This window comes from Glycine max, chromosome 1 (assembly GCF_000004515.6).
Source record: "Glycine max cultivar Williams 82 chromosome 1, Glycine_max_v4.0, whole genome shotgun sequence".
Lineage (NCBI taxonomy): Eukaryota > Viridiplantae > Streptophyta > Magnoliopsida > Fabales > Fabaceae > Glycine > Glycine max.
The window spans coordinates 56,444,924-56,459,741 of record NC_016088.4 but is presented as its reverse complement, the minus strand read 5'-3'; the positions used below and the strand labels follow the sequence as shown (position 1 = coordinate 56,459,741).

Sequence of the window (14,818 nt, the reverse complement as noted above, 5' to 3'; positions counted from 1 at the left end):
TAAATAATTGGTCAAATGTAGAATCTACCACGGAGACAACTAGTCGCCAGGTTGGTCAAAGTCGCAAAGATACATCCACGGTAAAAAGTGTCTGTCTGTGTTATTAAAAAGTGACTTTTTATTTTTGTTTTTTTATGGTTAATATAAAAACTCTTTTGTATAAAAGAAAGAACAAGGATTCTAATATCAATATATTTGAATTGTGTGCATATCTTACTCTTACGTAATATTCTCAATATATATTTCGGTAACGAAATCTTTCTGGGCGAATAGTCTAGTCTATGCCATGGCTTTCTAGAATCTATGAACTTAAGAAAGGACCATTAGCATCAACGAGCGAGGAGAGCTCTCTTTCGACGACATTAAAACAAGTTTCTAGAATTACTTAATCCAACCATACTCTAATTGGATGCATCTCTTCGTTTATAACGTCAGCAATAGCGCCACTCAGTTATAATACCATTTCTTGTCCAATTCTCCAAATTTAATAATTAAATCAGAATTCAATTATTAATGCTTCAACACAAAAAAAGATATCTACTCGTCAAACTCAATTTTATAAAGTGCGATCGATGGTTTTGTACCAGCCGTTCCCACCATGTGATGTATCCACCAAGCAGTCATTTTTTAAAGGTACTTTGGCCTTTCAACCCTCTGCCATATATATATATATATATATATATATAAAGACCAACAAATTATCCAATCTACTCCTAGAAGATTTGACAGGGAACCTTGGAAAATTCATTCGTTGTCCGCAAAATTCTTTACAATCATTTTATCGTTTATCTAGATAAATATGAAGTAGTGGTATATTTAGCGTATACAGTCATGTACGTCGGTGCCATAAAATAAATATAAAAATAAATCTCATAGATTATAACAGGTATTTTCGATAATAAAAAAAATTTAATCCACCCAAAAATTTGTTCTCCTAACTGCTTGATCGACGTGTACACGTTCACTATTTTTTGAAGAAACTGTATTTTTTTACTTGACGTGGATCTGACATTTTCGTTTATTTAAAATGGAAATCGTGAAATATTAAACAAAACCAACAACGCTAGGGGATTTGTATATCTCTTCTAGAAGGTTATACTATATATTAACATTAGTTTGACTGACCCAGGAGCAGAGCCAGAGCTATAAACAGTTATATTGTTCATTTTTTTATTAATACATTTTATTATGACTGTATATTTTTTCTTATTTATTAAAAAATAATACTCCGCACTTTGAGAAAGTACTGTAGAATTAGATGGTAGCTATAAGTTATCTCACGTTTCCCCACTTTGAGAACAGATTATCTTGAACTCCTCTGATCAGCAGTCTCTGCACCCCTCCCTCCTTGTTTGTATCATATCAGGCAGCTCAGAAGGCAAAGATAGATCCATGTCCACCACCGCAACTACAACCTCTGAAGGTTTTTTTTTAAATTTCATTCCGTGCTACCATTTTCATCAATTTATTTCTACCTCTTGCACTTTTGAATTGTCTATATATACCTTTCGATCTCTCTTTAATTATATCTGAAGTGGGTCTCTTATTTAATTTATACATGTACTAATTAATTAAGAGATTGAACATCGGCGAGATGCATCCATAAGTAGGAGTAGGATATATATATTGATAAATGTTTAACGTACGGATGCAGAAGTTAGCAGCAATGAGTGGAAAGTCATACACATGAGCGAGCAAGAGGAGGATCTCATTCGCAGGATGTACAAGCTAGTCGGGGACAAGTAAGCATATTTTATAATCCCTGCATTTTGTTTCTTAGTCCCCATTGCACCTACACTACTTTAACATGGATTTCCGTTTCTGCGCATTAATTTAACTCGAACTATATACATTGGAATTAGCATGAGAGTGATTATGTGTGTTATATATACTAGTATAATATTAATCTCTTTATTATATATTTCCAGATGATGAATCAATGTCTTTAATTTGCTTGTTATAGCCTATAGGAGATATACTTTCAGCTTTTCTTTTATCTTTTCGATTTATTTTAACTAGTGGGATGAGGTACAATTCCAGAAAGTAGCCTGGGTGCTGCGACATAGATGAAAACAGTCTTCTAGCTAGCTAGCATGCATCCAAAAAGTTTTAACCATGGGTGCACCTAGAATTTTCTTAACCATGGATCAAGTCATGCATGCGTTCTATATTTTGATTTAAAAGAAAAAACGAATCAATGGTTATAATACTAGATGTATGCACGTATCCATTCAGCTTAACCTTTGGGGCGCATCTTAGAATTCACCCTGCAACAAGTATAGTTTAGTTTAAGGACACATGCCAGCCGACCTGAAACTTTGACTATTTGGTAGTAATAAGTTCTTCTTGTACCAAATGGTTAGAGGGGCATACAGACAAAAGTCAGTCAGAAAGAAAATACTTAATTACCTCACAAACCTATCGTACCAAAACATATTTCTACTCTTGTGTACTTAAAAAGCCGAGTTCTATATTTTGATCAGTATGGATTATGGTGTATTTGGTTAATTAGGTCAGAAGTCAAAGTAAAATAATGAAATTAAGTGAGAAAATAAAAGAAAAGGAAAAAAATGAAACGATTTTTGGATTATTTAATAAAAAAAGAAAAAAATGTGTGTAAAATAACATAAATACCTTAAGTAAAAAAAAAAAAGAAGAGATAATTTAGTGTGTTTTTGTCTTTCAATTTATTATACAAGTGACAGCTTTGTTCCTTTTAGCTTAAATCCGAAAGAAACACTATTAATAGTAGGAATCGTGTGTAGTGGCCTGTTTTCTTTACTGGGAGAATCCTTCCTCTTCTTTTTCTATCGAAACAAACAATTAATGCGTTTGAATCAAGTCTTATTTTAAAATAATTTTAAGAGAGAGGACATGTATTAACATATGGTTACTTAAACTTTTCTTTTTGAATTCTATACATAGAATTAAGGACTTAAAGTGTAATAGAAAATTTGAATACTAACAATATTTTAATCTTAAAAACAATCACATTAAAAATCTATTGAAGTTTAAACGATAAAAAAAAAATATTTTTAACCTTTTCTAAATAGCATCCTAAAAATTTGAAACATTATTAACAATTTTTTAAAATTATTTCAAATTACAAATATTTAGATGTATTTTCAACACTCCTTTCTTTTCTGTTTTTCTAAAGGCTTCAACCACTCCTCTTTAACTTAATATATATGGACATCCAATTTAAATTTCATGTTTCAAATTTGACTTTATTTCTTTTGATTTATGTATAACCTTATCATCATCGATCTTTATAGAGTGAGATGAGATCACATCTACATTCAATTTTAAATTTTCCTACGACTCACATGTCTAGTTTTTTATTCTTCCAATCATCTTGAACTTCTCTTTCATTTTTTGTCAATTGTAGCTTCGTCATAACTTGTATGTTACATGATAACAACATTGTACCTTTGATAGATGTTTGAAGGTGGCCTAGTTCCTCTTTTAGGTTCTTCATCCTCATCTTCATTTTCTTTGAACATTAAGCTTCTTCGTTATCTTTGTGTTCTTCTTTTACTTCTATTCCTTATTTTTTATCTTCTTTATTTGTAGTTCACTCATTCCTTAGCAAATATAAGGCAAAGCTCTTACCTTTCATTTGAACTTTGAATAGTTCTATGTCATTTGTATATCTTTAATAACACAAACTTTAATAACTTGTATGCTCCATGATAACATGGTACCTTTGATAGATGTTTGAAGGTGGCCTGGTTCCTCTTATAGGTTCTTCATCCACATCTTCATTTCCTTTGAACATTAAGCTTCTTCATTATCTTTGTGTTCTTCTTTTGCTTCTATTCCTTATTTTTTGTCTTCTTTATTTGTAGTTCACTCCTTTCTTAGCAAATATAAGGCAAAGCTCTTACCTTTCATTCAAACTTTGAACAATTCTATGTTGTTTGTATATCTTTAATAACACAAACTTTATATTCAAACAACATTTTATAACATTTATCCAAAAACTAAATAACATTTAATTTTTTTAATTAATTTTAAGAACAAATAAAAATCAAAGATTAAGTTCAAAATAACTTGAGTGACTTTTAATTGCAACTATATTCCTTTTTTTGTTATTGTGTGCTTCATTTCAATTTTGAATTTGAAAATATATAACAATTTGGTTGCGATATGTGAAGAGCTTTTGATCATAAGTCATGTTTTTCACAATCATTGTTAATAAGCCAAGTTTTTGTGGGGTTTTTTTTTTTTTTGTAGTAAAGCAGGCCATTGCAAATGGTTATTACTTTTTAAGTTGATCCTCAACAACATTGGCCTTTCCTTGTTGTTTCTGAGACTTTGATATTTTCTTCATGTGTCCTAATATCTTGTGTTTGACCTATCAACATCTCTTTTGAGGATGATTAATTGGATCATACTTCTAACATCTAGTATATTTATTTGTAGATATAAATGAAAAACTTCTCTTGTTCTTTAGTAATTTATATTTGTATGACTTCTCTATTTAATAGGTGGAATTTGATAGCTGGTCGCATTCCCGGTCGTAAAGCAGAAGAAATAGAGAGATTCTGGATTATGAGACACGGCGATGCTTTTTCTGTTAAAAGAAACGGAAGTAAAACCCAAGACTCGTGATTTTCTCTGGTCATGTATCTTTTCTGGGCATAATTCTGCTAAATATATAAAATTGGGTTAAATATATTTTTGGTGTCTATAAAATTTCTTTTTTTTTTTGGTCTCTGTGAATTATTTTGTATATTTTTAGTCTCTTGTTTATTTTTTTGTTATCAATATCAGTTTCTTAAATTTTTTATACTTTTTTCTGCCATTTTTAATCTCTTTGATAGACTGATATTTATGACGAAAAAATTAATAAATGATTTGAAATAGTAAAAAAATGAAATTTCATTAGAGTTAAAAATATATTTAACCCTATAAATTCTGTTCTAAATCTTACAGAATTATCGTCAATTGTATTTCTTGTCGTTGAGATGAGAATTAATGTACACTTTCGTTAATCGGTCATGAGTATCTCATATAGAAGCTATGGAAAAGTTTGCATGTTGGTTTGTATAAAAGAAAAAGGTGTGTATTAGTCTGATTTAATTTGAGTGATTTATTTGAATTTATGATTTTTTCATTTATGTTATGGGGATAACCCCAACGATACATAATAGGTTGAGTTCTACTAAGCTATGCCGACATATAAAAGAGAAGCCACATATGTGTAATTGTCGAGGTAGGCCATGTAACGCAAATAACTGATTTTCCCATCAAAAGGCCCCAAGTGGTCTATAAAGACAACTTTGATTCATTAATAACAACACACACTCTCACTCATAAATCTCTCTCAATCACGCTCTTACATTCCGGTGATCAACATCATAACAATTTATATATCGTAATACAAATAAAACGTATGTGCGGAAGTTTCAAATACATTTTGGTATAGAAAAACTGTAGAGTTACATTACCATACGAAGATGATATTCACGAAAGTAAACTTCTAACTTACTAAACCATGACTTGTTCAAATAAATAAAGAAACTCTAGAATTTGTAAAAAAGAACATAAGGATTTTTAAACAAAGAAACTTTAGAACATGATTCTAAATCATGACTTAAAGTAGCTTATTGAAAATAAACTTATATGTACCAAACAAGCTTAAATGGTCAAAGTAGCTTATAAGCTAATGAAAGAATTTATAAGTTCCTCAAAAACCTTACTATAGGCAGAAGTATTGTTGAATTTTCTATAAAGTTCCTAATGAAATAAATGATAAAAGTCAATTAATAATATTCATGATTTCTTGAGATAGTATAGTCCTCTTTGTAACTCACAAGCTCAATCATCTTCAAAACGTTGGAGTCCTATAAGTTGTAATGGTTAGTTTTGCAATTTAGGTCGGATATCAATTAACGAACAGAAATGAAGTTAAAATTTAGTTTCAATATGTTTAAGACATTAAAGTGTTAAAAATAATGTGAGAATTGAATTGTAACAGAACATATCAAGTAAGTCATTATATTAGGCAATTTCACATTAATAGAATTGATATTACAGAGATCGACTAACAAAATGAGATGGTGTAACAAACATGAACTATGTCAGAAAATTTAACTATTGTCATTGTTAGACAGTTTTACATGAATGAGATTAATTATTATTATTATTATGGAGAATACTAAAGATTGTTGTGTAGGCCTCAATGAATCCAAAGATTCAATAATACAGTGTTCAATAATATAAATGCATCTAAAAAAACATTGTCAGGTATTTATTCTAATATCTATAATTTCTATCTCTTTTATCTCTGTCTCTTTTCATGTAAACCCATCGAGATGTGAACGGAACATTTTCCAAAAGCAAATGGCAAACTACTTCATACCAATAAACTGTCTTAGGCCTTAGCAAATTTTTTCTTTGTAATTGTAAACGGATATTTTAGTTTGGTTATTAAATATTTGCATGATTCACATGCCAAATATGGTGTAACTGATGTCATAAGATTTGATGGAAATCAGGCTCTGTAATTAACTTTGGGTATCTCTTATACCCTTGTTATTAGTATATATTATTTTTCGATTAAAAAAAACTAAGGCATGAGTTATATGAATAAACTTAACATGATGAATGGAAACAAATTTTTTTCCTCTCGTTGAATAAACTTCGTTTGACAACAATACAAATGGAGCCTTAATTAGTTTGTTTGATTTCATACTAATGAATCACGTTGAAATATCAAATAAGATTATTTTTGCATATTTGATTTTACATCCAACAACTAATTTTGGATCAAGAAATCATTCTGAGTTTAAATAATTTTATGTAATTTTTGTGTCAAGTCAAGAATTTTATACTAACTTATTTTATAATAAAAATATTTAAATATAAATTACAACTCTTTAAAATTAATTTTAATCAAAATTAGTTTCATCTAAATTTGATTTTGTAAACACTTATCCAAATACACAGTAGATCTACCGCTAGCGTCATTGGATCTGAAAACAACATCTGGTGCTGACGTTGGGGCGAACGGAGATGGCGTGATGCCCCCAATGAATAAATAAAAAAAAATACTTAATTTATGCTTCTAGAAATGAATAGTTTTTGTAAAAACAAAATGAGATTTATATATTAATAAAAAAGTGTCACAAAATGTGACTTAAAAAAATACATCAGCATGAAAATATAAAAAAAATAGAAAATAAAATGCAATTAACCTAAAACAACAAATAATTAAAAAAAAAAAATGAAATAATAATATATTTAGTCAAAGTATTCTAGAAATTCTCCTTTTGTTTGTTTCTTTGAACACCTCACGTTGATTTATATATTTTTGTCTTCTTAAAGGCTCAAGGATGTGGAATGATCCCTTTGTTTTTCACTTCTAGAAGACGATATAAATAGAGATTGACGGGTGAAAAAACAAAACAGTAATGGGATGAGTTTAAAGCGACAACGCGTAATGACTAATGGGGATTGAAAATTCTCTGGTCCGTGCTCATCATTCCAACTCTGACCTTCAAATATCGATATTCCATTGGCAAATTAGCACCAATCATTTATCACCATCACGCTTACGTGTACTTGACTTGGTCAGCATTCTATTACTCACTTACAAAATACCAGTCTCAGTCAAACTTTGACTTATTTCCAACTTAAAATTAATCTCCTAAGATAGATACATGCATTAACCATTAAATAGAAGCCCATCCTTCACTTCATTCAGCATAATAAACACTGCTCTCTCTAACCTTTTCCCCAAACCAACTTACACTCAAAGAAAGCTTGTTCTCCTTCTGCCTAGTAAGAAGCAACTTGTTTTAGAAAGAAAAGAAAAACAGTGTCATTGCTCTTTGGCACAATAAGATAATAGAAAATGGAAAGCGACAGGAATTGGGAGCAGAACGCACTCATCAGTGAGCTAATTCAGGGGTTGGAGGTAGCAAGAAAGTTGAAGGAAGACTTGAGTTCAGCCTCTTCGGTTGACGCTAGGGACTCACACTCACTACTGCAGAGGATATTGTCTTCTTATGACAAGGCTTTGCTTTTTCTAAGATGGAATGAATCAGTGTCCATGCAACAACCAACTAAAACTTCTTCACCACAGTCACCACTATCCATTGACAAAACTCCTCTGAGGGAAGACGCTGAAGAAGATCATCAAGAACTTAAACACAATTCGAAGAAAAGGCAAGTTTTACCAAGAGACTTCTAGTAGCACGCATGAGTATTTAATTAATTATATCTTTTTATATTAACACTGGTAGCAATTTTGTTTCAGAAAGATGATGCCGAAATGGACGGAACATATTAGAGTGAAGATCGAGAACGGCGTTGAAGGACCCCTCGAAGATGGTTACAGCTGGAGAAAATATGGACAAAAAGATATCCTTAGTGCAAAATATCCCAGGTGCGCGAGTACGAGGGAATGTAATTTTCTTAAAAAAAATAATTTGGTCCCAAATGAAAACAATTAATTAACAATAGATTGTTACATGTTGCAGAAGCTATTATAGGTGCACCTTCCGCAAAACAAAGGGGTGCTTTGCCACAAAGCAAGTGCAGAGATCAGAAGAAGACCACACTATCTTTGACATAACTTACCGAGGAAGTCACACATGTAAGCGAAACGATGCCGTTCTGCCGCCAAAGTCACCAGATTATACACAAGACGGCTCCTTGACTGTCAAAACGGATAACATAACGGCACCTTCCGCTTCGTTTGGATGCATGGCGCAAGATAACTACCACGACTTATTTCCTTCTTTGGTCTTAGAGAATGATCCATTTTTTAGCACCCTTTCCCAAACATCCTCGTTATCTGCAAACACACCTGAATCAAATTATTTTGTGTCTCCGACTTTCCTCGAACATGAATTCGATGGGGTCTGTAACAAGCCCTGCCCTGATTCTGAACTTGCCCGGCTGGTTTCAGCTGATACATCAATCACCAGTTCTCCAATTTTCGACTTTAATTTCTCGCTCGATGCAGTGGGAATTGATTATCCAAATTTCCCCTTCAATATATGAAAATATGGTTAGCATTTGCAGAAATTGCACTTGAGAATGAATTTCATACTATTTTGTAGAAAGTATGGTTAGCATTTGAAGATGATGTATAACACTCCAGACAGCACTAATAAATGCCCCTGTAGTTCATTCTGAATAACCACGTTACTTAAGGGTGGTTTAATCATTTTAAATAACGAATTCTCTTTAAACAAAACCCATTTTATTTAGAATCATACATCTGAATTGATTGGGCTGTCTAAGCCCCAGACAATCACCAGAAGCACCCTATACACCTACAGATTAACCCCCAGACAATCAAAATAGGGGAACGGTGTGTGATCATGCTGCAAAATAGGGGAAGAATCTAGAGAGTTTGAAGGCTGACTTCTTAAGGGTTAAGAAAGTAGTGTGAATTCACAGAATCACAGAGGAAGCAGCAAAGCTAATAAATAATAATAGCCCATTTTAAGCTGATTGAACATCGAGTGACGAAATTAAAATGTTCATTTGCACGACTGGTGCTTATATTCCACGGTCCTTTAACTTTTTTCTTAAGTTAAAAAAAATACTTTCCCCATGCTGTTGTATTTTCATCCAATCCAATTTAGTTATATTTCATTTTCTCCACAACCTGTAAACACTGTAAAGCACTAAGGGTTCTATTTCATTGTTGGGCCAAAGCCCATGTCAAGATAGCTATGATGCACCCACAATCCCACAAATAGTCTAATAAAATCGTAATTTTTAATCAATATCAACCAATACTAAAGTGTTCAGAGAGTATATCCTTAACTTTTCTCTAAAACGTGTATTTTCAATATAGCATTAAGGAAAGTCTTATCGTTAAACAAGCTACTAGAAAGCGAATGCATGATTTGTACAAACGCCACCCTACATCGGTGAGAGCAAATGAAATGGGCATCTAGCATACAACTTATTAGCTATGTTAGAAGTCAATCATTAGAGAGTCAACTATGGTTAGAAAGTAATTGGTTGTTGATTATGGTTGGTAGTAGTTAGTTAGACTTATAACTAACTTTTAGTTATGGTTGTTAGTAGTTAGTTAGACTTGTAACTAAGTTCCTCTATGTATAAAAGCTTGTACTAACAACTAAACTAGACAGAAGCAATAATTCATTGAAGTTATTTTTTCTATTCCAATTCCCTTTCTTCCTTCTCAGATAACTCTTTTCTGCTTCTGCTCATTTTCTTCATGCTTCCATTCGATTTTCGATTTTATGACAACTATCATGTAGCACGAGAATATTGTCCACCTAAATCACAACAGAATACACATCATCCTATTTTGGGGGGCAAAAATAAACCCAGGCCAGTTTACTACTTACAACAATTTGAATGAGGTTTAAATATCGATTATCATCAATAAACAGACAGATCTTTCAACCTTCTCTCCAGAGCCCATACGAGATTCGTTTTCCACATAAAAAGGCTGGGTATAACTTGGTGACGAGTGGCTAAGAAGTGGGTTCAAATGCAGCTTGCTGATGCCAAACGCCATTGAGATTCGACTGCCATAATCGGACCATTCCATCATGACCTGTAGTAGCCAAAGTCATTCCACTCATATCCCACTCCATTTGCCACACCTAAACAGCATTTAACGGTAGACTCCAGTAAGCAACACCTTGTCATATAATCAATCAAAAGCTAAGTTCAAATATCCATACGTATGATCTCTGAAAGACATTGAAAAGTAGACGTGAACATATGAAGAGGCAAATCTAAAATCATATACCATGCCCTCGTGACCTGACAGTAGTGCAACTCTCTCTACTGGGAGTCTTCCATCATGATCAGGGTTCAATCCAAGATGCCATATTGCAAGTCCCTTGTGGGTTGCAACCGCAATGATCTCATATGGTCTACAAGAAAATCATACCAGTTACTAATATATGCATGTAACAGAACAGGTTCTTTCACATTTCATTGACAATGTAAAGACTGATGGTAGATAAAAACAAGTCTGAACCTAGTACAACAAACTTCCCCACATTAGTTGACTTATACGGAATCACGGCTATCACACCAATCCACTCTTTTGATGCCAGCCAAGCTATATGAGGAAGTGATTAGCATTGCCAGGCCAATAAATGTGATTGCCATTTTTCCAAAAAAATTTTAAAAATATTTTACCTGCCAATATTTGGTGCCCATGCAACAGCATAAAGCTGATCACCCTTCTCCTCAGGCAGTGCCAGTTCTGCCACAGGAAGCCATCTTTGATGAGCCTGATCAAATTCCCAAACCTGTGGAAAAAAAATGACATGCCAGAGATGTAAAATTCCCCTCTCCAAACCCAATAGAAGAAAGGTGTGGAAAAAATTTATGCAGTTGAAATACTGAAATCTTTCCCATTGTCATAGCTTGTATCATTTGCAAGGTTATGCACAGTTCAGATATGGAGAGACAATTCCAAAATGCAATAATCATACCATATAAAAGTATAGATAATACAGCTGAAAAGTGAAGTCAATAAAATAACAGGGCACAATTGTAGAGTTGAGTTACCTTAGAAGAATTAAGCTCTGATGTATTTGAATTGAAGCCTACAAGGAAGCTGGACTCCTGGCTTCCACCTTTTTGTGGATTCCAAGATATGGATGCTGAGAGGCATGAGGCCTTTCCAAACGAAGACACTGACTCGATAACATTTTGAAATTCAGCCTAAAAAGAGAGAGCAGAAATAAAAGAATAATAAGTTGATATTCTAGCAGTAAGAATATTTAGTTTCACATTTTATGACTCAAAGGGAAGGTATAATTTGACCAATAGGCAAAAGAAGTTAGTATTACCTGAAGCTGCCAGTTTCTCAGTTCCAAGGGATCCGAGAGCTCAAAAACTCTTACATTCCCATCTGAATATGCAGCAACCTATAATTTTCATAAAATTAATAAATAAGAGTAAATAATTTGTGAATTAGCTATAAGCATGCTTACAGAATTTCACATAAAAGAAGGCACACACAATGTAATCAAGGAGAAAATAGATTAAAAAAAAATGTGAAACTGCATCCAACAAACTGTCAACTATAATTACATATGACTATTTGAAATTTAGATATAAAAAACACATTTCCAAAATAAATATCAATGAAATTGTTCAAGCTATATAACTAACCATTTTCAAACTAGTCAGAGAGATTCCAAATTGAGCATCAAGGACTTTGCTTGAACTGTTTCCAAAGCTTTTGCACATCTTCCACTGAAGAGACTGGGAATCTGCACAAAGACAACTTTAATTTTCAGACTTTCAGCATGAACTGGATAAAACTCCTTAAAAAATAACTTATTGAATGAAAAGCTCTGAGCTGTTAACATTAAACGTATGCAAACTTAACTAGTGGATGTAAAAATAAGTACAGAAAATGTAAAACAATAAACATAGCATGCCATCTACATTGTATCACCAAACCAGGAACATTTTAACAGCTAACGTACAACTCTGTTCCTAAGCTCAAGCGATTGATTGCTTATTATAAGAAGTGCATTTTTTCAATTTTAGCTAAAAAAACAGGTAATGATACCTTCTGCGACCTCCTCCCACAATGAAACAATTCCATCGGCAGAAATGCACGCAACTGCATCACCATACTCTGGCGGAATCCAAACAATCTTCACAATGTTTCCTTCTAGAACCTTCACAGTTTCAGGGAAAAGTAAATACATACAATGTTGGTATCATCGATAAAAAGGATAACACACAACATGTTAAAATGAACAATTACTCTTCCACAAGTACTGTTTCTACATGATCTATAACAACATACAAAGAGAATAAGATGTTTTGGTGTCCACATTTATCTTCCTATTTTACCCTTATAACTATCTTTTTTTAAATCTCTTTTTTATCACTATCACTTTTTCCTTCCACTAACCCACACCCCACTGTTCATAAAAACTACCCACTATTATTTTACTTTTTTATTATTTTTATTTTTTCAAAAATTGGAGAGGCACGAGTGTCTTTTTTTTTTTTTTTTCCTAGTATGCATAAAGAACTTAAAATTTATTTGTTGGTGTTTTAATGAAACTAAATCTAGTCCGAATTAGATTACACGATTCAATAAAAGCAAAAGAAGAAGTTGAAAGGATTAGAAAGACGAACCCTAGATTTGAAAGTAGAATGGAGGGAAGAAGATGAAGGTGGGTCGCGGGAATCGAAGATTGAAAGCGTGCCATCAACGGAACCCGCAGCGAGCCTGGTGCCAGAATAGTTCCATGATGTGCAGGTTGTGCCATTATCAAGAGTCAACAACTCCTTCGCCATTTCTCTTTCAGTGAGCACTGAAACTGCCCAAACCTGAAAACTAGTTTCCGGGGTTTAACACTCGCGCTAATCCAATTTTCCAACAAGTTTATTTTTAAATGAAAAAATAAAATATAAAACTACCTGAAATCTATTTATAATACTCAAGTTTTTTTCCCAATGAATTAAAGTTGTTGTATGACATTGTTTTTATCTTTTAAAATATTTAATTTATTTAGTTTTTTTATTAACTTTTCATTTACTCATTTTTTTGTCATTTTATAATTCTAATTTTAATAGTTAAGTTTTTATAGTTATTTCCTTACATCTTTAAAATAAATAAAAATACATTTATTTTTAATAATTTGGGAAAATTAATATTTTATTTTATATATTGAGAGATTGTAACTGGAAGGAAAAAAATAAAAATATACGTTAAAATACTATTCATTAAATACTTTTTTATTTGTAAATTTTATTACCTTTCAATATCTATTCATTTATCAGAGATAATATTAATATGTTTTAAGACGATATCTTATTGTAACACGGAATGACATTCTATTTTCAAAATTATATTTAAGGTTGACTCATTTTCATAACTTTATTCAAATTTAGCAAGCATGTAGAAAGCAAGAGGCATAAACAGAAAAGGTTGGGATGTACTAGGTGTGTTACATATATAGAGTATGTAAGAGAGAGTTCTAAATGGGCAAGTGATGAGAATCAGTTTCCTAAGGGGTGTTATTTATGCTTGTGGAGTTTGTCTCCTTGCATTTCTAATCTACAGGGAAGACTAATTCATTCACTCAACGTAGAATATCTTGTACAATTCCTACTGGGATTGTAGTGCTTCAGTATTAGCTAATTGAATGGTCACTCCTGTTGCTTGTAGCGGCCCAAGGTTCAGAGAATAGAAAATATACATAGGCATAACATTTACTGAAACTCCATGCCATTGTCCAACTCAAATTAAAATATTGATACATTTTTAACTCCTCCCTTGGCCTCTTCTCTTCTAAAGGATCTATTTATGATATTTTAATTAAATACTTAGAAAATTTATAATTATGTTTTATTTCTTTTAATAAAAAAATAATCTTATAAAAAATATCATAATAATTTGTATGTTTAATATTTTTTTCTCAGAGAATATACTATTATCTTTAAAAAAAGTATTTTTTTTAAAAAAAACTCATTTTATTAGTATTGTTAATACCAAGTTTCAATCCCCTAGTCAAATTGTACAAAAAGCTAGTTAAGTAGGCTCAGTTTGCCTAAAATATTGAGTTGGCCAGCTATATTTTAATTTACAAAAATGTGAAGTTCAACTTTTTTTACATGTATGATTTTTCAAAAAATAATCTTGTTGGACACATAATTGAACATTAAATATAAACACTTCATTCAACGAAAATTCAAATCTTAATTAAAAATAATTCTTTTTTATTTGAAAATATCAATACATATATTCTTTTATTTCAAATGTCAAATTCATTAAACCCAAATTCCATGTTTTTCCTTTATTTAAACAATAAATATCTTTCGTTGAAAA

General features: G+C 31.8%; 3 protein-coding genes across 6 annotated transcripts; 2 read left to right on the top strand and 1 right to left on the bottom strand.

The window, feature by feature from the left end:
• Positions 1–1,232: 1,232 nt before the first annotated feature.
• LOC100814431 (transcription factor CPC-like) lies at positions 1,233–5,080 on the top strand. 2 transcript variants are annotated; one of them, XM_006572826.4, is made up of 3 exons: positions 1,233–1,423; positions 1,658–1,742; positions 4,491–5,080. In XM_006572826.4, the coding sequence occupies exons 1-3, from the start codon at positions 1,393–1,395 to the stop codon at positions 4,612–4,614; spliced, it is 240 nt and encodes a 79-aa protein (XP_006572889.1). In that variant the 5' UTR covers positions 1,233–1,392; the 3' UTR covers positions 4,615–5,080. The 2 variants fall into 2 exon arrangements, with proteins under 2 accessions (XP_006572889.1, NP_001240853.1); NM_001253924.1 differs by having other exon boundaries at positions 1,393–1,423; positions 1,655–1,742; positions 4,491–4,614.
• Positions 5,081–7,685: 2,605 nt separating this feature from the next.
• WRKY12 (WRKY transcription factor 12) lies at positions 7,686–9,192 on the top strand. The gene is made up of 3 exons (NM_001354195.1): positions 7,686–8,175; positions 8,267–8,395; positions 8,490–9,192. The coding sequence occupies exons 1-3, from the start codon at positions 7,862–7,864 to the stop codon at positions 9,013–9,015; spliced, it is 969 nt and encodes a 322-aa protein (NP_001341124.1). The 5' UTR covers positions 7,686–7,861; the 3' UTR covers positions 9,016–9,192.
• A 938-nt stretch (positions 9,193–10,130) lies between these two features.
• LOC100812825 (protein SEH1) lies at positions 10,131–13,387 on the bottom strand. 3 transcript variants are annotated; one of them, XM_006573741.4, is made up of 8 exons: positions 13,123–13,386; positions 12,542–12,653; positions 12,136–12,236; positions 11,811–11,888; positions 11,527–11,682; positions 11,152–11,264; positions 10,754–10,880; positions 10,131–10,642 (listed from the first exon to the last, which is right to left on the bottom strand). In XM_006573741.4, exons 1-8 carry the CDS (start codon positions 13,282–13,284, stop codon positions 10,616–10,618), a joined length of 876 nt encoding a protein of 291 aa, XP_006573804.1. In that variant the 5' UTR covers positions 13,285–13,386; the 3' UTR covers positions 10,131–10,615. The 3 variants fall into 3 exon arrangements, with proteins under 3 accessions (XP_006573804.1, XP_003517499.1, XP_040873285.1); XM_003517451.5 differs by having other exon boundaries at positions 10,131–10,604; positions 13,123–13,385; XM_041017351.1 differs by lacking the exons at positions 10,131–10,642; positions 10,754–10,880 and adding an exon at positions 10,887–11,071 and having other exon boundaries at positions 13,123–13,387.
• Between the last annotated feature and the right edge of the window lie 1,431 nt (positions 13,388–14,818).

What these genes read in the sequence shown, in the direction of transcription:
- LOC100814431 (NM_001253924.1), top strand. Translation starts at nt 1,393, where the DNA reads ATGTCCACCACCGCAACTACAACCTCTGAAG. An exon ending in CGCAACTACAACCTCTGAAG is followed by an intron (nt 1,424 to 1,654) that starts GTTTTTTTTTAA and finishes GTACGGATGCAG; the next exon opens with AAGTTAGCAGCAATGAGTGG. An exon ending in TACAAGCTAGTCGGGGACAA is followed by an intron (nt 1,743 to 4,490) that starts GTAAGCATATTT and finishes TCTATTTAATAG; the next exon opens with GTGGAATTTGATAGCTGGTC.
- LOC100812825 (XM_003517451.5), bottom strand. Translation starts at nt 13,284, where the DNA reads ATGGCGAAGGAGTTGTTGACTCTTGATAATGGCACAACCTGCACATCA. An exon ending in ATTCTACTTTCAAATCTAGG is followed by an intron (nt 12,654 to 13,122) that starts GTTCGTCTTTCT and finishes GAAACTGTGAAG; the next exon opens with GTTCTAGAAGGAAACATTGT. An exon ending in TGGGCACCAAATATTGGCAG is followed by an intron (nt 10,881 to 11,151) that starts GTAAAATATTTT and finishes ATTTTCTTGTAG; the next exon opens with ACCATATGAGATCATTGCGG.
- WRKY12 (NM_001354195.1), top strand. Translation starts at nt 7,862, where the DNA reads ATGGAAAGCGACAGGAATTGGGAGCAGAACGCACTCATCAGTGAGCTA. An exon ending in AAACACAATTCGAAGAAAAG is followed by an intron (nt 8,176 to 8,266) that starts GCAAGTTTTACC and finishes ATTTTGTTTCAG; the next exon opens with AAAGATGATGCCGAAATGGA. An exon ending in CTTAGTGCAAAATATCCCAG is followed by an intron (nt 8,396 to 8,489) that starts GTGCGCGAGTAC and finishes TACATGTTGCAG; the next exon opens with AAGCTATTATAGGTGCACCT.